The 25,209-nt window shown below is 47.1% G+C and overlaps 2 protein-coding genes across 3 annotated transcripts in view; one reads left to right on the forward strand and one right to left on the reverse strand.

Moving 5' to 3' along the window:
• The window catches only part of LOC144149808 (hypoxia-inducible factor 1-alpha-like), a 235,900-nt gene that overhangs the window by 120,331 nt on the left and 90,360 nt on the right, over positions 1 to 25,209 (forward strand). For both annotated transcript variants that reach the window (XM_077681457.1, XM_077681456.1), the window contains exons 4-6: positions 271 to 465; positions 6,667 to 6,944; positions 12,257 to 12,363. In XM_077681457.1, coding sequence (XP_077537583.1) covers positions 271 to 465; positions 6,667 to 6,944; positions 12,257 to 12,363 — 580 coding nt within the window. The remainder of the gene's footprint in view (positions 1 to 270; positions 466 to 6,666; positions 6,945 to 12,256; positions 12,364 to 25,209) is intronic.
• On the reverse strand, positions 13,639 to 17,855 carry Mt2 (tRNA (cytosine(38)-C(5))-methyltransferase). The gene is made up of 3 exons (XM_077681458.1): positions 16,988 to 17,855; positions 16,031 to 16,438; positions 13,639 to 14,041 (listed from the first exon to the last, which is right to left on the reverse strand). The coding sequence occupies exons 1-3, from the start codon at positions 17,480 to 17,482 to the stop codon at positions 13,778 to 13,780; spliced, it is 1,167 nt and encodes a 388-aa protein (XP_077537584.1). The 5' UTR covers positions 17,483 to 17,855; the 3' UTR covers positions 13,639 to 13,777.

Here is a 25,209-nt window from a genome sequence, read left to right on the forward strand (position 1 = left end):
AGGACATGGAAGAGTGGTGTCTTTTTTTGTGTGTGTGTATGTGTGTTCAAGTGAGCAGGGTAGTTTAGAAGAACTTGTTGGTGGGCGAGTTGGTGCGTCTTCAACGTAAAGTAAAACCTGTGCTGTGTTCCCTCCCTTTTTGTGGCCGTCCAAAATCGCGCAGTTTTTTACTTTACGTTGAAGAGCAGGTTAGGCTGAAGCGTCAGTGCCAACCAGCCCAGTTTCAAGCACCGCTTGCCCATTTGACACCTCCCCCTCCCCGTCACGCAGGTGGACTTGATAGGGCAGAATATGTACGAGGTGTGCCACCCGTGTGACCATGACGAGCTCAAGGCCGCCCTGCTGCCCGGCAGCCTCCCCGAAGACCTTCCGGCCTGCGAGCCGTGCCACTTCCTGATGCGCCTGCGTTGCATCCTGGGAAGCAAGGGCCGCGGCGTCACCGTCAAGTCAGCCTCGTCGTACAAGGTGGGCGTGCCGACCAGTCGTGGGGAAAGGGACGCACGTTTGATGGGAAGAAGCGGTGATGGAGGGTTGTGCTGCAAAAAAAAGGGGGTGGAGCTTAGTGGCTAAGGCGTTGCGCTGCTGAGCACGAGGACGCAGGTTCGATTCCCGGCAGTGGCAGCCGCTTTTCGATGGAGGCGAAAAGCAAAAACGCCCGTGCGTACGATATTTCGGCGCACGTTAAAGATCCCCAGGTGGTCGAAATTAATCCAGAGCCTTCCACTACGGCGCACCTCATTGCCTGCGTTGTGTCGGCGCGTTAAACCCTACAATCAATCAAAAGGGGGCGGACAATGACCTGGGAAATTGGCACCATGGTGGAAGTCCAGAATTGCAAAGCAAAACTTTGGAAAGAGGTGGTGGTAGTATCGGAAAGTGAGTGGAACTAACCTTGGTGTGTTGGCAGCGATTGCTCTTGCTTCGTGTGATCGCACCGTGAAGAATGCAAAATGGAGCAAATCAGCAGCTGTTTCTGTTAAATGCAAATGAGTATTTGGGTAGTCACACAGCAGCATCTGTCTGGTGTCAGTGGGGCTTTCTTTGATAATCAGTCTCCCCTTCGCTGCTAATAGTCAGAGGGTGGTCCAAAAACTCTGCTCAACTTACGAATATGCAGGAAAAATGAATCTTGGACCGTGTTTTGGACAGTTGGCAGTGAATTTGGGACAGATAATTGAAGAGCCCCAATATTTCAGCCAGAGGTGTCGTCAGGATGTTTTGGCCGTAATGTTGGCAGTGGGCTGAGGTTTATTGTAGTGTCTAACTATGCCTGACTAATTGAGGATTTTCGACTGTACTATGGCATGGCTGATTATATAGAGCTGATGCAGAAGTTTCAATTTTTCTGAGTATGTGCTGAAGCTACTTGTGAGCTATGAGGTTCACCATAGTGTGGGAGGGGCCATGGATTAATTTAATTAAACCACCTGGGGATCTTTACTGTGTGCTGAAGAAACGTTTCCGTCTTTAGCCTCCATCACAAACAGGAGTGAAAGTCAGAATAGGCGCTGTAAGCATTATTGAAGAAGGAATGTCCGGAGTAGCTCACAAGAAACACGTGTCGAGAGAAAGAACGGCAGTGCTTGAAGTAAGAATAGATGTGCAAAAAATACTTACCAGCGCACGTGCCTTGAGTTTTTTACCTTTTTATTTTGTCTGCAGTACATGTGGCAGTGGGGAGAGAAAACTAATGGCCTTGACAGAAGTTGCGGAGTTCCATTGTCGCCACTGTGACAATCATTGCCTCCAGGCCTGACACATTGTGCTGGGGAAATGAAAAGTTTGAGGTGCTGTGGAGTTTTGCAATGGCTTAATTAACCTCCCTAGTGAGCTCAGACAAGACGTATGCCCATACAGGAACATTATCTTTGTCTTATGATAATGGCATGTTCAGAACAAAGGCAGAGATGAAGAATTGTTGCATATAGGCAGTTTAACGCAAGGCTTATGGGGCCTTCGTGCATTCACTAGTGGACTGGTTGCCAGACATGAGCTTTTCTCACCTCATCCTTTGGGCATTCATGCATGCACAGGAGCTTTTATGCGAGGCCTCTGCGTTTTAACCTTTGCGCAGTCTGAGCGGTTATTTTCAAGGAAAATTCCCTCCCGCTAAGACTACACGCAAAGTGTATCCAGAGTTCTCTTAGCAACGAACTGGTACCTCACACCACCACAGATGGCATGGGTTAAAAGGCCACCAATTGTGCTTATGAGGTGGTTCCAGATGGAAAAATCAAGGCAGCTTTGTGGACAACAGTCCCCTCTACTTGTTCAACATGCCCGCAATGATGTAGCAAAAGTATGCAAAGGGCAATGCAAGCAGCAGTTATGGTGATTGCTAATTACGTTTAATGATCCAAAATGATTTGCAAACAGAGTGAAAACTACCGTTGCAGTTTTTAGCAGGTGCCGCAAGAAACAATGGGGGCGTGCAGCCTTGGCACTATAACATTATCAAGGATGCAGGTGTTTTAAATGCAGAGCATTTCAGTAACTCACGATGTCACCCGCATTGACGTCCGTAGTCGTAGTCCGCACCCCTCCCCCTACACTATATAAAAAAAAATACTATCCGGCGCCTGGTTTCGATCCCTCGACCCTGCGGGCGTAACGCAATGTAGATGGTGCTCTACCCACTGCGCCACAAGGCCGACACAGAATGGGAGGCTACGAACGCACCTTATATCCTTGACTCATTCAAACTACGTCAAGAAGCTGCTGATACAACGCATTCACTACCACCAACTCCCCAAACACTAAACGTTAGCGCAATACACCCACCCCCTATGCGACGCATTTACTCGAGTCCCCCTCGCGGGGAGATGGGCCCAATTTTTTCGAGTTATTTTTTTTTTACTTAGTGGGAAACTAACAAAAACTGTTCGAAAAGAACCTGGCGATGCATTCAGGATTTAACACAAAGAGTTTCATGTCAAGCTGCACTGTCATATCTGCCCTTGAAAAAAGGAAAAATGCACAATGATCTCGTGATAATGCGAAATGATAGTGCAGCGATGATGCCCTATTTACTTGAATCTAAGGCGGCCACCCGAAATACGGTAGGCAGGAAAAAAGAAATTACCTTGGCAACCGGCCCAATGCAAAAAGGCATTTGACTGCATCAAGAACATTGGTTTTGCTACGGTTGCTACGCTTGTTGTGAGCAGGTGTGATGTTCACTCAACGTTGCCTTTGTCGACACTGCTGTTTCCTTTGTCACTGACTTCATGTCAGTGTCCTTGTTTCATCTTGTACCTTTGAAAGAATTGTGCAAAGAGCCGTGCTAGACTTGATTGATTGATTGACTGTAGGGTTTAACGCGCCGACGCAACGCAGGCGATGAGGCGCGCCGTAGTGGAGGGCTCCGGATTGATTTTGACCACTTGGGGATGTTTAACGTGCGCCGAAATCTCGTACACACAGGCGTTTTTGCTTTTCGCCTCCATCAGAAAGCGGCCGCCGTGGCCAGGAATCAAACCCGCGACCTCGTGCTCAGCAGTGCAACGCCTTAGCCACTGAGCCACCGCGGCGGGTCCGTACTAGACTTTCTCCTCAACCCAGTCCGCCGCTTGGCTAAGCAAAGGTTCACTTTGATGCGCCTGGTAGGTGATCTTGCAGCGTCCGCAGGCCATTATACGTAATGCCTTCGCTAGATGTCTTTACACAGCTTGTTGGTAGCAACGTTGAGGGGTTGTGGCAGCCTTGTCATACTTCCGGGTATCGTTGCAGGACCTGAACCGCTTTGGGAACACATGTACTTCACAGCATCAGTCAAATATCAACGGTAGGATTTGAGAACTAGGAGCAACTCCTTACACAATAGAACCCCTGCACAATCTTGCCAAACTGTCTTCACCCAGTCTTCCACCAAGGCACCTCTCATCCACACATTCTCATGAACGCACACTACCGCAGTTTTTGGGAACACCGGCCTAGTTGGAAGTGTTTTAGTACTATTAAAAATAATGTATAGCAGCAGCTTTTACCTATCGGCAGTGCAAGACAGCATCGTGGTAGTTTGCGGCTTCCGGTACTACCCTAAAGTTGCAAGTTTCACTTGTTTCGTGCCCTTCCCATTGACTGTGTACAAGGGAGAGGGGGCAGCCACCTCTGAATCACCCGTATCAGTAGGCATTGCTTCCTCGGCTGTAAAGTTGGTTTTGTCACACAGTGTTTTGGTGCTGGGTGACATCTCAGTGATTGGCAACCTCATGGCATCATGGCTACTTCATAAAAGCCAAGTGAATGTAAACTTTTCAGCCTTTCCAAACATGGGTTTGAATGCAGTGCGGCGTTCAGAGGCATTCTGAAGTATCTGCAGATGCTGTGAAGGAGGGCGTGCGGAGGGCTATGTGTTGGGGAGGGGGAGTTTTTAGTACTCTTTCCCTCCCACCGCTATAGGAGGGCGCCAACGTACTGGAAAGCTATGTTGTTGCACATTAGAGAACCCACTTATCTGCCAAAAGTGCTTCAAGGGTATCAACCTAATGTGTTCATCTCTGTAAAGGGGACACAAAGACAAAATGCGGCTTTCTTCAATTTGAAGGGACCAGCCTTTGCTCACTCAGCTCCATTGCAGCCACGAAAGACGTTTTCTAGCCCAAAAAACGCAAGAAATATTGAACAGCTTTCAAATTTTACACTGCAGTGATATAACATGGGCCAGTACTAGAAACATAGCTATCAGTGTGTGAAGTGCAAGTTAGCATTCAAGTTATAATCTGCTTTTTCCTTGATACCTCGATTACGTGGGTAGCATTCCAGTTTTCCCTTTAGACGGCTTCGTTGCCGTCTTCGCGGACAGTCCGCCATGTTAAGCCCCGTTCCGATTCGAACAAAGCAGTCAACGAAGACTGCTTCGAGGACACGGCATCCGAATCAGCAACGTTGCAGGCTACTTTTCCTGTCTAAACTAAGAAGTGATGCCGGCGCCACCTTTTTGAGTATTAATGTTGTCACAAACTAACGTTCCTTTATTGAAATATTTAGTGCAATTTACTAGTGGTGAAGATGTTTCTGTTTAATTTTTGGTCAACGTAATGTTTGTAGTAATAACAGTGATAATATTTACGAAATCTGCGTTTCTCAACATGTCTGCTTCAAGGTTGTTGTTTGTGTAGGTGACTGCTGCGCCCTTCCGATTCGTCTTCCCTTAGACATCTAATTATACAGCTTCGTAAGCTGTTCACCAAGCTGTCCACGAATCGGAACTCAGCCTTGGTTGAAGTTTAAGACAAAATTGTCATCATTGTTATTGGGGCACAGCAATTCGTTTAACCCCTTGTGACATGTGACTTTTAAGAGCATTTTCGTAACAATCGCCATCATCCCCACTTGAACTGCTCAGCCAGCATTCGCATTTCCCACTCTACACCGGGAAATGCGAATGCTGGCTGAGCGGTTCAAGAACACCCGGTGCAAAAATGTTTATTGAAGCAAAACTGAAACTGTTACTTTAATGTATAAGGGCTACAGATCACAGTAATGCGTATACGTTTTCTATGTAGCAGTGGTTAGGAAACGGTGGTCACGTTTACGATAGTGTTTACGATTAGGACACAACCTAATTTATTAACTACTCATGCGATCAAGTTGTTTATGGCTTTTAAGTGAAATTTTGGTTATCAAAAACATACACGCCTAGTTTCAAAATTTTCTGACGGCTACATATGTCACAAAGGGTTAATGAACCAAACTTGTACAGTAATACCTAGTTAACACGAAGTAGTAAAAACTGGGAAACATTTCGAGATAAGCAAAGTTGCGGGAATTGCCATGAATATATCGAGTTTTTTGCAAAAAAAGGCGCTACTACTCACCAGCTCTTCAACAGCAGCAATCTTGCTTTTCGTGAAGGTTTTAAAGAGAAAAAAAAAACATACCAGAGACGTTCACTGGGTGGGACCCGGGCTCTCCATTGGATTTTTCTCCGCACGACACACCTCTTATCTGCTAGTACACTGTACCTCTGTGCATGTCTCTACCATTACATGACATGCCACAGGGTTGTTTGACGAAGTTGATATCCCTCTAGGCTCAAAGTTCACGCTTGGGGAAAAAACATTGGCTTTGTGGTAGGGGCGGCTAAACAAGAAAAAAATCCAGGGACTTGGGTGCGGCAGCATCGCGCGAATCTTGTGAAACAGTCCGCAGCGGCGAAATTTTCGTTCCACTCTCAGTCAAGATTTCAAGATATCCGCAGTTTGGCCCAAAAATACTTCAAAATGAAGGGCAACAAATACGTGGGACATAAAGGAAATGGTTCGGTGTCGCGGAAAATTTCGAGTTAGCCGCCGATTTTTCGACATATGCGAGTTTGAGTTAACGAGGTATTACTGTATTTTGTTTTCATGGCCCTTCTAACTGATATGACTCCCCCGTGAAAATTGAAGGAGCATTTCTAGCAATAAATCACAATTTTTGGCTTCATTTCTGACTAGAGTCTTAGATTCTAGCCGGAATCGACACCTTCTAACTAGAAAAATTCTTAGTCTAGCTAGAGACGATTATTTCCAGCCTGCGGGGTTTTTTTTTTTTTTTCTTCTAGCTGGACTGACAAATGCTGTTAGAAAAAAAAAACATATATGACTCATAATGAGCTTAGTGACCGCAATTGTCGAAGTCATCGTGTTCAAAAGTCGGACGCCGTTCTCCCTGCCCGTGCAGATGATGCAGTGCGTGGGCACCCGCGTCCTCCGCGACGTGGCGCCCAAGCAGCAGCCCAGCAGCAGCAGCGCAGAGGAGGAGCACTGGTCGGCAACGGACGACGAGAGCTCCCAGGGGGCGGCCTCGCCCCCCGCGGTGGTGCGTCGGGAGAAGCGGCACTTCCTGGTGTGCGTGGCCCAGTGCATCCCGCACCCGTCCAACATCGAGGTGCCCCTCGGGTCGCACACCTTCCTCAGCCGACACAGCCCCTCCATGTGCTTCACGCACGTCGACGACAGGCAAGCAAGGGCGGCCCCCCCCCCTCTTATAGCGTGTTTACACCGAGGACTGCAGGGATACAGCAGGGCGTTGCGGCGATAGTTGGAACACTTTGAGTTTTTCGCCTGAGCGAATTGCTGCTTGGTTTGGGCTCAAACCTCACACGAAGGTTGCGTTTTGTGGTCTGTTTTGTTTGACACTGGAAACGACGATTGTACTGACCTGTTTATTCTGAAAATAAATAAAAACGATTTTCGCCTATGGGGAAACGGCGGCTGATTTGGACGTGTGAGCCAGTGCAAGCTGATCTTGGAACGCTGGTGCCACCTGGGGTGCGCAGAGCGAAACGAATGATGGGGATTCACGGTAGGAAGGAGCCAAATGAGGTAGCAGTCAATCAGAAAATCTCTCGTCCCTAGGTTACGATGATCACAAATACTTACATAACAGCTGATACCAATTACAATAAAATATTCCCACGGTTCATCCTGACATTTCCCGATCGTCTGCTACCTCACTTGGCTCCTTCCTGCTGTTGAAGGACCGTGAATACCCATAGTCTGTTTCACTATGCATACCCCAGGTGGCGCTTTCATTCCAAGATCAGCTTGCGTTGGCTCGCATGTACAAATCGGCCGCCATTTTCCCGTAGGCGAAAATCGTTTTTATTTATTTTCAGAACAAACAAGCAGGTACCGTCGGTGTTCCTGGTGTCAAACAAAATAGGCCACAAAATGCAACCTTTGTGTGAAGTTTGAGCACGAACCGAGCAGTGGTTTGCTCAGGAAAAAAATTTAAAGTGTTACAATCATCGTCGTAACACCCTGTACTTCGCAGAGACGCAGTGGCCCGCTAATTCAGTGGCGATACCCGCTGCAGTGGCTCAGTGGCTAAAGCATTGTGCTGCTGAGTCCAAGGGCGTAGGGTCGATACCGGCCATAGTGACTGCTTTTCTGACGGAGGCGAAAAGTGAAAATGCCCGTGCTTTGAGATTTCGGCGCACGGTACAAATCCCCAGGTGGTCAACATTAATCTGGAGCCCTCCCCTACAGCATGCCTCACAGCACAGATGTAAATTCGGTGCACTAAATCCCACAATCAATTCAGTGGAGCTGCTCAATTTACAGTTTCGGATTCACCATGGATAGCCTAAGGATTACCTACACCATCGAAACACGTGAAAAACAAATGCCAGACTGCTTCTTTGGACGTCCACAGTGAGTTTGATACCCGTGCCACATGTATGCGAAAAATGACATTAAGTGCTTAATGTTTTAAGTTTTAATGCCACTAATTTGCTGCTACATGCAAAAATCTAATGCCATTCACTCTAATTGGCTTAAAAGGAGTTCCACGCAACTCATTTGCCTTCACGAACGCCTTAAACCCGCCTAGTCTCGAACGCAATGAGCAACAAACAAAACCGAAGAAACTCTCAGCACCAGAGTGTTGACGCAGAAACGTAGCCGAACCTCAAAATAAGACAATTTTTTGTGCACTCTTGGTGGCGAAGTTCTGAAGAAGATGAAGTTCACTTGAACAGCAGCAAAAAGCAAACCATCGTGTTACTTGTTTTGAATTTTTCGGATTGGGCTACCGTTAGCAGGCGACGGCAGCTGCTGAAATCACTTTTAGAAGCGGCTCACATTGTTTTTTAGAAAGCACAATTTCTTACAACAATTCCTTTCACACACACAAAAAAAACATTTTTAACTCCTGTAAGGCATTTTTCCTTACGATATTTTGATATGATATTTTTCACGTAAGGCATCAATGAAAACCACGTTTTCATCCCACCCAGAGCATCAAAGCCCCCAAAGCTGCACCTGATTCTGCACAAAACACCCCTGAACAACCTTCTGACAGCTGAATTAAATTGGTTGGCACTTGGATTAAATTGGATGGCACTTGGATTAAATTGGATGGTGCTTGGATTAAATTGGATGGCGATTGGATTAAATTGAGCGGGAAAACCTGAAGATCTTGCAGAACTTGTGTAACTATTTCTCACTTTGTTGTTCTGCTGTACGTACCTATCGATGAGAAGCGTGGGTGTAGGCGATCCTAGCAACTGCTGTAAAAACAATGACGTGTGGCAGATTCCAACAAACAGCACCTCCCCCCACCCCCACCCCCAGCACTGTTTGCAAGCATGATTCTATTGGGCCCATCTCGAAATGTGCCAATTGAGTTGGAGTTTCGTGGGAGTAAGCACACATCCACAACTGCGGCCACTGAGGGGCACAGATTCATCCGTCGCGTTAACAAAAGGGTAGTGAACTGTGTTGGCATTTAGCAGCAAAAGCACACCGCAGAAACGAAATTCACACTGGCTGTTGCTTACTGGCTTGCTGCCCTTCTTTTCCATCTGGTTGCACATATAAATTTCAATTTGGCTTGTGTGAACAGTACTTAGAAAACTCCCAACAACTTCTTCTGCTTTGCTGCAAACTACTTCACAATGTGGTAGTGTAAAGCAGGCATAAAGGTAGAAAGCCAGGCGATTGGGACGTTTCCTCTCCCCTGTTTATTTGTGTACTCACCAAGCCGTGAACAGAACTCTGCAGTTGTGTTTGCACCCGCCGCAATGGCTCAGTGGCTAAGGCGTTGCGCTGCTGAGCACGAGGTCGCGGGTTCGATTCCCGGCCGCGGCGGCCGCTTTTCTGATGGAGGCGAAAAGCAAAAACGCCCATGTGTACGAGATTTCGACGCACGTTAAAGATCCCCAGGTGGTCTAAATTAATCCGGAGCCCTCCACTACGGCGCGCCTCATCGCCTGCGTTGCGTCAGCGCGTTAAACCCCACAATCAATCAATCAAAATCAATCAGTTGTGTTCGCAGTAACCAACTTCTTCTAGAGTGGGACGCATCCCTTCATTCCTTTATTTGTTCCGTGTTCTCCCATAAAAAAAACAAAAATAAAAGGTGGGAAACAACACCCGCTTCAGCCATGCTATGGCAGGTTAACAGCCAATAAAAAATTAAATGAAAGGGGGCGGAAGCCCAAAATTATTTTTTAATAGAACCCATTTGAAGATTAGAAAAAAAAAACAGCAGATACCAAGCAGAAAACCAAGTTCTCCACTCCTACCCACAGCACGGGTAGCAGGCGAATAGACAAAGCACCAATGAGTGAATCTGAAACAAAATCAGTGCAAATAAAGAGACACACCAGCTCACTGAGTATAGTAGGCCCGCATAGTGGAGAAAAAAAAAAGACAGCCTAAGAACACAGTTGTCATATTTCAACAAAATTAGCATCTCTGACTGACAAAATTAGCATCTCTGACTAAATTAGCATCTCTGACACTGCATGAGAAAAAAGAAAGGAAATAGTCAGCGCATCTTCTGCAAGTACGAATAAACTCCAGTTCCGCACTCTCAATCAGAAAAGGGAGTCAGTCGATCGCCAGTGTCACGTAAACGGATGCTGAGGACGGAGATGTGTTCACTGACCAAGTCAAGGTGAAAACAAAGACATTTTGGAACCAGTACGGGTTCCGAAACGTCTGTTTTCACCTTGACTTGATCAGTGACCGCATCTTCGTCCTCGTCGTGACACCTTACCAGACGAGCTTTCGTCGAACTCTCGACTACGTAAACGGATGTTGTAAGCAAGCGTTTGTGTCTCCGGTGGGACATAACCCTGGAGCGGCTATGGCCAAGAACTGCGGTATGCACTTGAAAACAGGGCTGTGGAGCAGCAATGAAGAAAATGACCTTTGCAAGCAGGGCCACAATGCACATTGCAATCAAACCTTCCCATAAACCAGCTGCAAACGTACCTGCTTGAACTTTGGGGTTGGTGTTCCCTCCAGAGGTTGTGTCTGCTTCTGGCCAAGCAGAGTTTTCTGAAGCTCCAGAGTTTGAGGTGATGAATTCGATAATAACGTGCGCTTCATATTTGGACGAGGGACAGGGACAGTGAACCATACGATGGGGCGCAAACTAGCAACTGGTTTATTGAATTACAATCGCCAGGCCACCTTGCAGCCCACTGCGCAAAATGCGGATGTAAACCCAAGCTGAAGCAAGCAAATGTGCTGTCACACTCGAAGGACCGAAGGGTTCGGGAAGTGATTGGGGCCTTCAGTGTACTTCCTGTGGAACCTGACAAATGTATCAGCGTGCCCACAATAGCGCTCACAGAAAAAGAGATACAAAGGATGAAAGAAAAGTCCAATTGCACATGAGTGCACATGCACGAAGATATCATGTTTACCCTATTAATGTACACTCACCATCGCATGCTTATAAATAACGATAAAGCTTTCAATAAACCAGTTGCTAGTTTGCGCACCATCGTATGGTTTTGTCTTTTTCACTGTCCCTGTCCCTCGTCCAAATATGCAGCACACGTTATTATCGAATTCAAGACTATACCAACTAGCCCCTAAACATGCTTTTATTAAAATTGAGGTGATGACCTTTCTTGTGCATTGTTCTTTTGTATTGAAACAACCAGCTGGCTTGCACTGTTTGCATAGTGCTTCTTGCACTTGCAGAATGTCTACTGTGCCAGACACAGTCACCAAATCATGGTGCTTTTGTGCACCTGATTGCAGTGTCCATCTCTCACCACATTGGCTATATATTGATGAGCTGTAACCATAGAATAACTGGTGCAGATTTACATTTTGGAGCGCTCCAACAATTCCCAAGCAGTATAGAGGAACAAAACACTTCTGAACTGATTATCAGGTTTAATGCGCCAACACTACATAGGCGATGACGTGCGCGCCGTAATGGAGGGCTCTGGATTCATTTTGACCACCTGGGGATCTTTAAAGTGCGCCGAAACCTCAAAGACACGCACATTTTTGCTTCCGCCTCCACCAAAAAAGCAACCACCGTGGCTGGGAATCGAACCCGCGTCCTTGGGCTGACACTTCTGCACTGTCCACCTGACTGTGCAAGGTATCTCAGGAGTGACGTCATTGCTTTGGCAATCTTGTTTTAATATCTTTCACGTCACGATTTAAAAAATCACTATATTTACTTGCACTGAAGCTGTAAACACGTTTAATATCACTGTTCAGAAAAAGTTGCGAAAAGTCTTGAAGGACAATGTATGTCATTTTAATGTAAAGGAGCCTGAACGAAACAAAATCACTGAAAAGTTATATCTTCTAGACTTTGTTTGACGACTTCACTGCACCATTCGTTTCATGTACCTCCCTCTACCGTACTAGTTTCCACCAAACTCCTTCACCTAAGATGTTGAACTGGTACGAATGTGAAGTAAGCGGATGGTGTGCCGTAATGCAAGACTCCACCAGGATACAGCTCTGAAAAGTCACCGGTGGTCCTTCTGTTTTCGTTGATCACGCAGGACGGAGGCGTTCCTGGGCTACGCGTCGGCAGAGCTGCTGGGCAAGTCCATCTACTCCTACTTCGACCCGAGGGACGTTCTGGCCCTCCAGCAGGACTTCAAAACACGTGAGTGGACCACGCTTGTCATGTGATTTCCCGACAGGTGCGCTGCCACACCATTATTTCCCGTCAACGTGGGAAGTATGGAGACTGGACACAATGTCAAAGATGGATATTTCTTCCTGTGGTGCCTAGGTGAAAAAGGATGTAGGCGAGACAACACAGTTTGCCTGACACTGCAACAAAGCACGAACTTGTAGCCAAGTGCTGTCATGTTTGTTCCAGGACTATTCAGGCATTTAGCATGGCCAGTCATTGTGTCTCACTAGGAGTGTAAAAAAAGAAGAATGAAGGAGACAAGTATGTAAACATACAATGCTTCAATGCAGCTTCCCCCTTGTTTCTATCAGCGCAAGATTGCCAGAAAAATAAGCACTGCAAAGGCACTTGCACGGCTCTCAAAATCAAAACAAACAGCGTTCCTTTTAGGTAATTCTTTCTTATCCATTTTGGCTGTCATTTCAAACAGTGGGGAAATCTTTGCAGTCACGGAACGTGAGATAGTTTCACTTTGACAATACCCGCAAGGCTTTACTTTCTAAGTGTTCTGTAACCTCGGACTGCTTTATCTGTAGTTGTCTCAAAGCTATGACTTCGAAACAAAACAAAAGCTTTCACAAAGCATTGTTACATATCTTTTTCCCACCTTATAATGTTGATTCCCCTCCCCCACCTTCGTTTTTTTTTAACATTGCATATCACTTAATAAGGGAACTTTTTTAATTTTGAACTAAACCCTGTGAAACTTGTCGGTCTTGCCGCTTTTTTCTCACTAATTTCAAATATGCCATTATTTTTTGAGTCAGTCAATTAGTTCCCAAGATAATTAGAGATAATTAGCCACTTTTGGAGGAACAATAGAGAAAACAGTGGTAGTCATAAAACTGTAATCTTTACATTTTCTAATACTATGAACCCTAGTGAATGAAATAAGAAAGCATTTATTTTATGTATTGCTGGAAACTAATTTTACAGCTCATTAAACTTTGGTTACACCAGTGGCCAGGACCCATTTCGAATGCCCATTTCAAACACCAAAGTTTAATGACGGATTTTTTTTGTTACAACAATGTTTTTTAGTTTTCCGTTTTTTAGAGGTGTATGTACAACAGGCATGTTGACTTGACCTGGACTGTTCATCAAGGAATGCAATGCAAAAAATGGAATCAAAATGGACGGGACGGTTACGACGAAATCCTCGGAACAAGCGACAGAGGTGGCAAAAACAACTGTTTTGAGAAAACGGCTTTCGAAGTTTCAGCATAGATTTCACTTATCAAAAAAGAAATGATGGCACATCTGGCCGCCATTGTTCTTCCTCCATTTATTTTTTTTGTGTCCCCATCTCAAAGATTTCCCATTGTTTAACGGAAGAACATTGGAGCTCACACACATGGCCCCCACAGCACTTGCACATCTATCAAAGACCGCCGTCATCCAGCAAATAGTCCATGAGGGTGCGCACCACACGAACGTTGATGCTGTTGCCCAGCAGCTGGTACCGATGCCTCGGCTTCAAGTCCGGAGGAAAGCGGAAGCACTCGGGGAAACACATGAGGCGGGCGACTTCGGACGGCGTGAAGTAGCGCAGACGGAGTCCTCGGAGTTTCTCCAGGACGGCAGGCGATGCTACTTCTTTAGGGGAAACCTCGCGGTACACTTCATGCATCAGGTCCATTGGTGCCTGCGGTGAAGTGGTGGAACCGCAGCAACAACAGGTTTACAGCGCACTCCGGTGTGCAAGGTGGCCACATCATGTACAGAATTACACTGTCACTGTTCTCGGGCATTTTCTCCTGTGGTCATGACAGTCCCACGTGTAACGAAGTTATGCCTATTACGAAGAAAGGTTAAATTGTTGTCACACAGTGCTTTCTGGTATTATTACGAACATCCGTTTTTGAACAACAGTGAAATTGAGTTTGGTGTACGAGTGAAGGGTGCAGCCAAACTTCCTTTTTTCACTTCTTCAACACTAGCCGCCATTTCTACGTGCCACGCAAAGTGGCTAGTATGAACACAAGTCTGAGCTCCAGAGGGGATTGCAAAATGATTTTTTTTTTGCTTTCTTGGGTATTGTTTAGATGTATTGTACAGTGCGCAACACCCTTGTCTATAACACTGAGTTCGACTTCAACTAGTTACCTCTCAAAACTGCAGACTCAAACTTGTCACAAAAAACGTTGAGGTCAAAATATATGGTCAAGACTTGAGAATGACACTATAGTTTTCTTTAAATGCTTTTCGGCCGAGGCAAGATAAGGCTATAAGTATGAAACCTGTGTTCTAGACAAGTGTGTTGCCCTCTGTACTACTAACACAAAACTTGCATCTGTAGGAACAGGCATACCCAGGATTGCTGTGGGTGTTTCCGAAAGAAATTGCTCGGCTATAACATCACTGCAGGCCAACTGCATAGGCTGGAGGTGTTGATTATCCAAGCGATTATAAGTTTTTTTCACGTTTTAGGTTTTGACAACAAGACTAGGGTCAATTTGTCTTCAACACAGCCTAGCAGATGTAAATACAGTAGACACTGACATGCTTGACTGCATTCATAACCCATATTTGACTAATAACAGACCTGATTCTTGGTGCAGGTTACCTGCATACTGAGTCATAGACTAACCAGATGCGACTACGCGTTTGTACGTGTCTCATCTCATCCAACAGGTGATCCTAAAGCATGCCCGCTGATTGCCTTTTGCTGTGTATATAGTAAAATGAAGAAGCTCTATGGCAAACCTCTCGAGATTGCGAAAAGACGTTGCGTGACTGTGTCAAATCTCATTTCTACTGCCTTGAACTTGTGTTATAGTAGACAGCCAGGGCACCGTACACAAATTTCAGAGGCGAGCAGTTGAATAAAACACCTTCTTGTACTGAAACAGTACTTACTGCACTAAGCAGTCTACTGAAGCTCCGCTGCATTTTCAAGAACACTGAGTGCCAAAAAATTCATAAGTGCCGGCAGTTTGTATTAGATGACAATAGCAAAATAGTTGATAGGAGCAGAAAGTGTGTTGCAGAGCTGCTATCGGCCTTCTCAGAATTTGAAGCTGAGGCCAAAGACCAAGATCCGCGGGTCGTGACCATGAGCATGTCTGAAGGACAATGCTGGAGCTACGCCCCCACCACCCTGATTCTGATTAAGATGAGCTTGCTAAAAAAATCATGGAAGCTCACACTAACGTGTAAGACTTGAAGGTAGCAAAGCGCAGTTTTCACAACCATCACGATGGTTTAAATAAATCAACAATTGCAGCCGATTTGCTTCTTCGCTGCCGCAACGACCTTTACTCAATCATTGTTGCTATAAGTGTAAGCTATTTTTTTGGAAGTGATAACCACTGTACATCACCTTGGTGTGGTGTACGCTATGACATGTCTTTCTCATTCCGAGCAAGCATTGCCACGATTACGGCAAATGCTGGAGTGTTCTTTTTCTTTTTTGCCAAGCTTGGCCAATCTCCCTAAGTGGGTATGCCTGGCTTGACAAACATGCGCCGGGGATGCTTGGCAGTCGTCACGAGGCACGCACGCATGATCGCTCTGCAGTTTCTTAGTATTTTTGACTGCGGACATGAAAAATTACGATTTTCTAAACAGCTTCACTGTTAAAATGTTTCCGTGCCAAAAATATGTTTTTTTTTCTGCATCAAAGTTTCCTCACCTGAAGTAGAACAGAGCCGGTGCCTTCAACGTAGTGGCCGTATCCCTTGGTAAAGCAGCACGTATTGGTCGACGTGGCGTCAACAATGTCCAGTATGAGTGCAAACCTCGAGAGAACCTTGTCAGGCAAAAGGTAGTCTGGCTCGTCACTCAGCACTCGCTCCGAAGCTCCGGGGTTGATGAGAAAATCAGCCAGGCTTGGCGGCGGGCCAGTTGGTTGCGACGATGGAGGCGGCTTCTCGATGCATTCCCCCGAACAAGGCGTACCACCGTCATCTTGGAGACAGTCTCTAAACCGGGCGGGGCGTAGTTTGGCGAGGCAGTAGAAGCGTAGCCGTGAGTTGGGCACTCCAAATTGGGTGGGTGACAGCAGGTAACGATGGATGTGGTAGCCGCACTGTTGCAGAGCCTGGAATGCAGTCGAAATGGTATTTTAGCAGGGTTTAATCTTTTGCTGTGGGTGCATAAGGTGCCATGGATGCTGGCATTCTTGTCAAAAATTTCCGGCAATTGCTAACAAGTGCTGGCATACTTGGCGTAATTATGCTTGTGTACAGAATAAAATTATTGGCAGATGCCAAGCCCTAGAGGTGACTACTGGTCGTTCGAAGTGATATGCCCGAAAAGTTGAATGGAGCGGCCGTAGTTATCCTATTATCCTATTAGCTTGCAAAAAGTGGTTCGTTTGCTAAGATTTCCTTTCGTTCACTCAGCTTTTTTTAAGTAAGTAAGTAGATCATCGAATGACAAGTGAAGATACCATAACTACTTTCTATTTAGATTGTGAAATGCAGCCCGTTTACTGGGCGTTTTTTTTTTTTTTTTTTTCTTCTTCTTTAGTAGGAAATGTGTGAATACGCAAACAAATTTATCCATGCTGGTATTCACAAAACAATGTGTGGATAAAGACCTTGTCTAACAAATCGCCGTAGCCATGGTTGACGTTTCACTTACGTACCTCCGTGACAGCAGCGTGCGTTGCGGACGTCTCGAAGCCCTTGACGTTTTCGAGCAGTACGTACTTCGGCTTGCGCCTCATCGTGGGTAGAACTCGAAGGAAGGAGAGCAGCGAGGACGACCGCGGGTCCTGCGAGTCGCGCTGCAAACCCTGTCTCGTGAAGGGTTGGCACGGCGGGCTCATCGTCACCAGGTCGGGTCCGAGCGCGTCGAGTTCGCGGGCGGTCAGCGATTGCACGTTGCGCTGCAGCAGCCGCGTCTCCGGGAAGTTGAACGCGTACACCGAGTTCGCGGTCGTGTTCACGTCGACCGCCGCCACAACGCGAGCCCTGTCGGGCCGGCAGGCGAAGTGCATTCCGCCGATGCCGCTGTAGAGCTCCAGAACTCGCAACTTGTTCGCGCTGTCGCATGTGTACCCGATGTCGTCTGCACGGTCGTCTGCTCCGATAGGCGTAGCCGCGGGCGCATCCGGCGAATTAGCCGGTGAGTCGCCCATACTTCACTTCGTGACGCAGTGCAGGCTTTCGATGTTCAGTCTCGTTGAGTTCCGTCAGACGTCTTCTAAAAAACGGATTTCCCCGTGTTTAGACCCAACGCTGCGTAGAGCTGGAAGCACCTACTACCTAGCACATGTTCCGCGCGCGCGAGCTGTACAGCAAAATGGTGGCCGCCATTGTGACGCGTTGTTGCTGCTCGTGCTTCAATTTTCCGCCGCTCGCAAGCGCTCGGAGCGTCGGTGTTTGCCGTTGCGCCGGACAGATGGCGGCAGGTCTGCATTGAGCGCGAAGTGCGTTGGTTGCGGAAACGTGGCGCAGCGTTGGAGCTGTTTGCGCAACGTGCTCGACGAGCGCGCTCCACTTTCATGTCGGGCCGGTTTCTCTACTTGGTTTCCCCTCGTCTTTCACCCTCTCCGCACGACTCGGTATGTGCATCTCCGCTTTCCGTTTCTTCTTCTTTTTTTTTTTTTTTTTCTTACGGATCGGTTTGAGTTTTTATAACTTCCGGGCGCGGCTGTGTATGTGTGTGTGTGTTTTTTTACTTTATTAGTTGCTACCGTCCGCATGCCGATCTACTGGCAACCCCTTACATTTTTTTATCCGTCTTTATCTCGGACCACGTCCGCGCAAATCGTTTAAATATTTACGTTGTTTTTTGTTCTTATTAACTGGCTTGCAGCGGTTATACAAAAACAGACCAAAGCGAAGTAATTGCATGAGCGCAGAGTATAGCAGGGAGCTTTACTGTTCGATCACCTTTTTCTTTTATGGTCCTTTTAAAGCCATACAGTGCACGCGTACGGCCTGCACCTGCGTTTAACGTAACCTACTTTCGTTTTTGTTTTGTTTTGTTTTTGCTGGCAATCATTTATTGCCCGGAAGCCAAAGCAACGCCAGAACGGCGCCGCACGTGGTGTTATAACGGTAAACCTGACGAGCCTGGATCCCGCGTGTGCGTACTTTTTGCGTGCGCGTACTTTTTGCGTGCAGTCGAGTTTGGCACTTGCGTTTAAAGTCGTGAAAGGTGCAACGGGGCCCGTGGGGCCTCTTTCGGCGAAGCAAATTTCAAGAGGTTACACGTGTCCGAACATTTACTTATTTTTATTCCTAAAACTGATAAAAGGTGCGTAACTTGCTGCGTTAATTTTTTCACGTGTTAGAGCTCATACACGGAGGTGAGAAGATACGGCGCTGTAAGCTTCCAGTGGGTTTTCTTTTCACAAGACTTATCTCGAAGACTTATCTCGAAGTTGTGACGTACAAGTCACTGTAGCGTATTTATTACTTGGATTTGATTGTGGCCGACTGGGTAGTCAAGACGCTGTGGAAGCTTAGTGTAAAAAAATGGAGTATCGGGATTTTGTGGAAGGGGGGTGTAAAAAAACGTGTGCCTCGCAGCTGCTGTTGCAGAAAGGTGTAAAAAATGGGCGTAGGAGGTGTACAAAAGGGAGAAGCGCAAGAGGGTACTGCAAGGGTGTCAAAATGGGTGTAGGAAAAGCAGCTTGGGTGTGATAAAAGAACTCTACAAGTAACTGCTGTAGCGGCAGGGTGTCAAGAATGTGGTGTGGGAATACTAGTGTAGAAGCAGCTGGAGGGGGGCAAGACGCTGCCGTGGGGCTTAGTGTAAAAGAATTGGGCAAATTGCTGAGCGATTGTGTTGCCTACGTTGAACACGTGCACGGCACTGAGCCCGTTCCACTTTTCCGACAACTCTGTTCGAGTGGCATTGGCTTCTTTTCTACGAGCACGTGGTCTGGTAGCCAATTAGCGTTGAGGGCATTTAGGGCGCGCCTTCTTCAGCGCGAATGCCCCACCTCGCGAAAAAAACGCGTCTGTCGTATGTAAAGCCTGCCGATCAAAGTCGCAGAGCAAAAGCGTGCCCACGAACAAGAGCGGCGCTGGCAGCGTTGTTCTGTCGGAGTGTGGAAGCCTAATATCAGCACCTGATGCCCAGTAATTAAATTTATTCACTCAATCAAGACCACGGAGCTGCTGTGCGGCAGATCGAAACCGAGTGGAACTTAGCCTTGTCTCACTCAGAATCAAAACCAAAACGAGCTTATCATCGTCTGGTCTGAAACCGAAACCTAGACAAACTTAGTTTAGTTTCGTCCGCTTTTCTAAGTGCTCTATGGACAAATGAAATTGCAAGACCAAAATATAAACCAGACCAGATGATATAATGTCTCGCTGGGAGTATATATTTGAAAAGACACATTTTCAATCTTTGTTACTGCAATAAAAAAGCCATGCGACATTTTCACTTGCACGGAAAGATATCGCACTATTGGTGCGTTCCGGTTCATATTTTCGGGTTCGCATTTCGCCATGACTGTACATTCGTTTCGACTGATATCGAAACTTAAGCGAATTTATTTTCAATTGGGCAACTTGTTTACCAGCTGTGTGAACGCTGACCGGGATTCGTTTCGTCTGGTACGCCTTTAAGTGAACTTTGCTTGCTAAGCGGCTTGTTTACCCGTTCTGTGGACACGTCCACGCTGTTCGCGCGCTGTTCGCGCGGCTATTTGGGGGTGCGACGACTGTCCGGCCGTGGTTGTTTCGCGCGGTAACTGCGAAGCGCGAGCTTTGGCAACAGATCGGCGCGCGCGAGCCTGCGTGCTTTTCGCATTAGCAAGGTTGCTCAAAGCGACGCCGTCGCATTCCTCTCTCGCCGTGGTCGGCCGCGTTGTGTGTGTTGCCGGGTTTTTAAAGGGGTCCCCGAGGGCATTGGCGACAAGAAAAATAGCGTGGAACGAAATTGGGTCTAAACAACAGCAACAGCAGCCACATTGGAGACAGGGGAAACGTGCTGCAGATGGGGGACACCAGTGGGACTGATGCGAGGACACACTTGTGAGGTGCTTTTGCTAGTCTGTATCGCTTGCGGAGACCGCCTGCTGTCTTCTCGCGGCAAACTGATCCTGTCTTTCCTTCTTTCTTTCTTTTCGTTCTTCAACCCTTCTTCCTTTCTTTCTTTCTTTCTTATTCAACGCTGTCAAAAACCCCCGTCGTCGTTTTGTCTCAGTCCGAGCCTCATGTTCTGCGGCATCTCCTTTTTCACGCTTTGCGATCGCATTCCCACGAAGCAGGTCTACGGTGCACCGTGACGCCGCAGGACGCCGATCGTCCCAATTAGGAGACGACGCTTCGCGTGATCTGTCGCTATGCGCTCGCGGGAGAGCTCAACCGAGCGGATTTTCCGTCTTACGCGCGCCATTGTTCGAACTTCGCGAGGTGTCGGTCGGGGTTCCGCACGTTGCCCTTCTGATCGCCTGATCGATTGGTGGCAGGAGTTACTTCGCGCAATCCGCCCGGGTGGCACATTTAGGTCTGTCAGCATGCGCACAGGCTTCCTAGGGGGCGACGCTCCAGTTGGCGAGCTGCCCTAGAGCAACTGAGAACACTTTATCGAATTGTCAGTCATCCGTACAGTTTTATACTGTACAAAAAATCCCGGCCCATCTGCACTAACGTGAATCCTGGGGAGGGGCGAAGCATGCACGGTATAATAAGTGTATTCGTGACGCCTTGGCGTTTTTGCCAACGGAGATTAAACGTTGGGAAGGCAGAGGCATACAGCTCTGCTGTAAACGTCTCTTGTATTTGGAGCACGAAGCTCTCTAGCGCGAGGCGTAAACGAGTGTTTCAGCAGCGGTCGAGGCGTCCCGGTGTTTTAGCAGCGTGACTACATGAGACGAACGGCGATTACGACGACGACGACAGGAGACGCCAACAGCCCCAGCCCCTAAGGGGCCTCGCCCCTAAATGGGAATAGGAGATTAATTGGTTCACCCCTGGCAACGTCGGCACCGCTGCAGCTCTTTCTCCACGCGACCTCTCTGTTTTCGTTCTCTGCTCTTCTATCGCTCCTGTCTTGACGGGTGGACGCGAAAGTTTTGCCCAAATGTCCCACCTATTGCTCAGGCAATAATATATTGCCATGAAATTCTGTGCCCCACCCGTGGCATCGACGAGCCGACGTGCGCCATTTCGGTGCGAGATGGATATGTCACCATCCTGTCAGCGGCGACGCCATGCTTGTATGAAGCGCCTAAACTTCCGCCTATTTTCGGTGAAAGGAAAACCGGAAGGTGCCCGAGTGAACATCTCTGTTCGCGTGTAGGTGACGCAGCGAAGTGATGACTGTGGGAGCCGTGCAGTTGACCGGATATTGCCTTTGTCGCCCGCTCGTTGAAATCACGTTGGGGCGCGCATTCTTTATCGCCAGTATTCCGGGTCGAGGTAGCAGAAAACAGCGACGAACGATACACGTGAGGTGTGCGCACGTGGCTGAAACGTGTCTGGCTATTCTCTGTCTCAAAAATTAAATCCTGTGGGGCGGTTGCTTTCACACGTACTCTTGAATGATTTGATTGATTGTTGTGTTTAACGCGCCGACGCAACGTGGAGGACTCCTCCGGATTAATCATTGATCACCCGGGGATCTTTAACATGCGCCGAAATCTCGCACACACGGGCGTTTTTCCTCTTCGCCTCCATCAGAAAAGCAGCCACCGCGGCCGGGAATCGAACCCGCGACCTCGTGCTCAGCAGCACAATGCCTTAGCCACTGAGCCACCGCGGCGGGTTTCACTCGTGCTGTGTTTCGCGAGTCTTTTTTTTTCTTTCTCTTGTTTTTGTTAAAGTCCCCCACTGTCGAACTTTTGGTATACAGGGCTCCAAATCAGCTTCCCCGTTAAAAGAAAGGTTCGTCTGAGGAGGCCAGCTAGCTGTTCCAAATCTCAAAACTGAATGCACGCTTATTTCTCCATCTCCACTCCAGCGTTCGCACTTTGAACACCCGGCATTTCCCACGGCGAAGCCGCCTGCCTCGCGTCGTGATTAAATATTGACGCGGGGACGCAGGCCTTTCGATCCCGCCTGAAAAGACGCTTCTTTTTTTGCTCCATTATTGAGCTGGACAGACTTGCGCGCGCGCGTAGCTACCAGCTTGTAGGAAATGCGTCCGCGAACGCGAATTTTCCGAGCGGGTTCTTGGAAATGCCCGCACATTATCCTTTCTGTTGTTCTGCGCCGATGAAACGTGACGCAATTTTCGCTCAATTACCGGGAGGCAGGAATTACGCTGAAGGAAAGTGAGTCGTATTCCCATTGCTGAGTGAACTGGAACTTTTGTTTCCCTTTGCTCGTCACGACGAGCGTTAGCGTGTGTGCGCGCTTTTTAAGGTCAGTTTTTAGGCGCCAGGCTCCTTAAGGGCTGGGGCTGTTGGCGCCTCCTGTCGCCATCGTCGTTCGTCTCATGTAGTCACGGTACTAAAACACCGCGAAACTCGTTTACGCTTCGCGCTGGAACGTAACGCGTGCTAAAAAACACCGGGACACTCGTTTACGCCTCGCGCTGGAGCGCTTCGTAACGCGTACTTAAAAAAAAAAAAAGAAAACGCCGGGACACTCATTTAAGCCTCGCGTGGGAGAACTTCGTGCTTCAAAGACAAGCGACTTTTACAGCAGAGCTGTACCCCCAACGGTTTCATCTCCGTTGGCAAAAACGCCAAGGCTCCAAGAATACACTTGTGCACTGCATGCTTCGCCCATCACCAGGTTTTACGTTAGTGAAGATGGCCCGGGATTTTTTTATTATTATTAGGACTAATACAGGGAACTTGAGGGCCAGTAACTAATACCCAAACTAATCTCTTTGGGGGCTTTAGAGTAAGGGGCATATGCCAGTAGTCAGTAAGGAGCCTGTAGAAATGTATCTTAGCTTGGCTTTTCCCCCCCTGCTGATCCAGCTGCAATGCAATATAAATTTAATCAGTGTCCTATTCGATAAACAGGCACTGTTTTTATCCCAAGAGATTTGCCTATATTTCAACCAATTCTCTCCGATTCAGAGGTATTGAAACGAAATTGCTGTTCTCGCACGTTTGGGCTCCCCTAACTCGACGTGGGAATACTATCCAATGCAACGGTTGAGCGCCGTTGATCAGAAAACTGCTATGAAGCGACGATGAGTGCTATGCGATACAAAGTTACACGTAAATCGGAATATGGGCCAGTATTAACTAAAAAAAAAAAAAGACTCTGCCAGTGACGAAGTCGCAGTCAACAGTTAAATGACTTTTTAAAAATGGCGCCTGCCACAGAAGGGAAACCATCCACCCGTTACCGGCATCGTCTGGAAATCTGAATTGCGGCGGCGCTCTGCCAAGAACGCTGGATGAAAAACGTAGCGTTATGCGAGAAAACCGGGCAATGCGAGCTGGATAGAGAGAATCTTTCTTCGAGGCAAGCCTAAAAAAAGGCCACTTTAGGCGCCAGTTTAAATTGAGACCGCTGTACTCTTGCAAATCGATCGCGTTCCCAAAAGTGACTTGAAAAAGTTGCTTGAGAATCATGCGATAAATCTCGGCTGACTTGTCTCCGTTCTCACTTTTTTTACTTTTCGTTGATTTGGAGGCATCATTATTTTTCTACTAGGAAAGTTTGTCGGAGTTTTTCTTTCTTCCTCGCGCATTTTATTCGAGACGAAACAAAGCGATTTGTTTCTTGCTGCGCAGTTTTTCGAGTCGCTCGCCGATTTTTCTCTCTTACATTTTCATTGTCTTCGTGGGTCTTTGATAATGACCGCTCCATTGTAACTTTCCGAGCCGTTGGGGAAAGTCTGTTGGAACGACTCCAAGGCGGGACGTCGCGACGCTTGCGGCGCGGTGTCGCATCGGGTCCTCCCTTTTTCTCTTTTTTTCTTTTTCCCCCTCTCTCGCTGTATCATGTCGTGTTCGTTGCGAAGGAATATCGACGTCCTGGGAAACGAACCTGTCCCTATATACGGCCGCAGTTGTAACAAGTTTCAACACGCCAGGATAAATGAAAACCAGGCGAAAGCGGTCAGAGTGCGGCAACTTTGTATGTTGACGCGTACAGCAAGACCGCGTTTTTGGGGTGGCTTTAGGCTTTACTTAGGCGTTACCTGCTTTACTAGCTTTACGAGAAGAGGCGGTGAAGAACTTCTTTTGGCCGAGAAGCGCTCGAGCTGAGACAACAAGCTACTCGCACGAGATTTAAATATGATGCTGTCCGGTAGCGCAGCTTTCGTCGTCTTGGTTGCGTGGTCTCAAATCGCAGGTTAATTCGCATGCATGCTGTCCTCGCGATTTTCGATCCTTGGCGTTAATATTGCAATTGTGTATGTATATATATATATATATATATATATATATATATATATATATATATATATATATATATATATATATATATATATATATATATATATATATATATATATATATATTGCCTCAAGCACCAACCCTCCAAACCTGGGACGCCTATTATTGCATTAGTTACGATTAGGGGTGTGCGAATATTCGAAAATTTCGAATATTACTCGAGTAATAAATATGTTATATTCGTATTCGATTCGAAAACTATCTATTCGAAACATTTCGAATATTCGAACAGGTTCGAATAATCGGTTATTAGCAAATATTTGGATTGATTAGTTTGGAGGGGTCTTTCAACTTCGGAAAAGGGACCACAACATCGTTTTTTTTAAAGCCACATATTCGGCTTCTAGGTTTTCTATCCTGTGCGTTTGCAAAGTTTGTCCGCCGAAAACCGTCGCAAAGTGGAATAAAGAATACTTTTGCCAGCTGCGGTGACAAAATGTCAGCGGAAATGGGCGAAAAAACGGCGATTTTTGGAGCACTGTATCTCCGCAACGGTGCCACCAGGCGTGGCCGTTTGGTACCATTGTACCGGC

Source organism: Haemaphysalis longicornis, unplaced genomic scaffold (assembly GCF_048455015.1).
Source record: "Haemaphysalis longicornis isolate Haplotype H1 unplaced genomic scaffold, Haemaphysalis longicornis Haplotype H1 scaffold_8, whole genome shotgun sequence".
NCBI lineage: Eukaryota > Metazoa > Arthropoda > Arachnida > Ixodida > Ixodidae > Haemaphysalis > Haemaphysalis longicornis.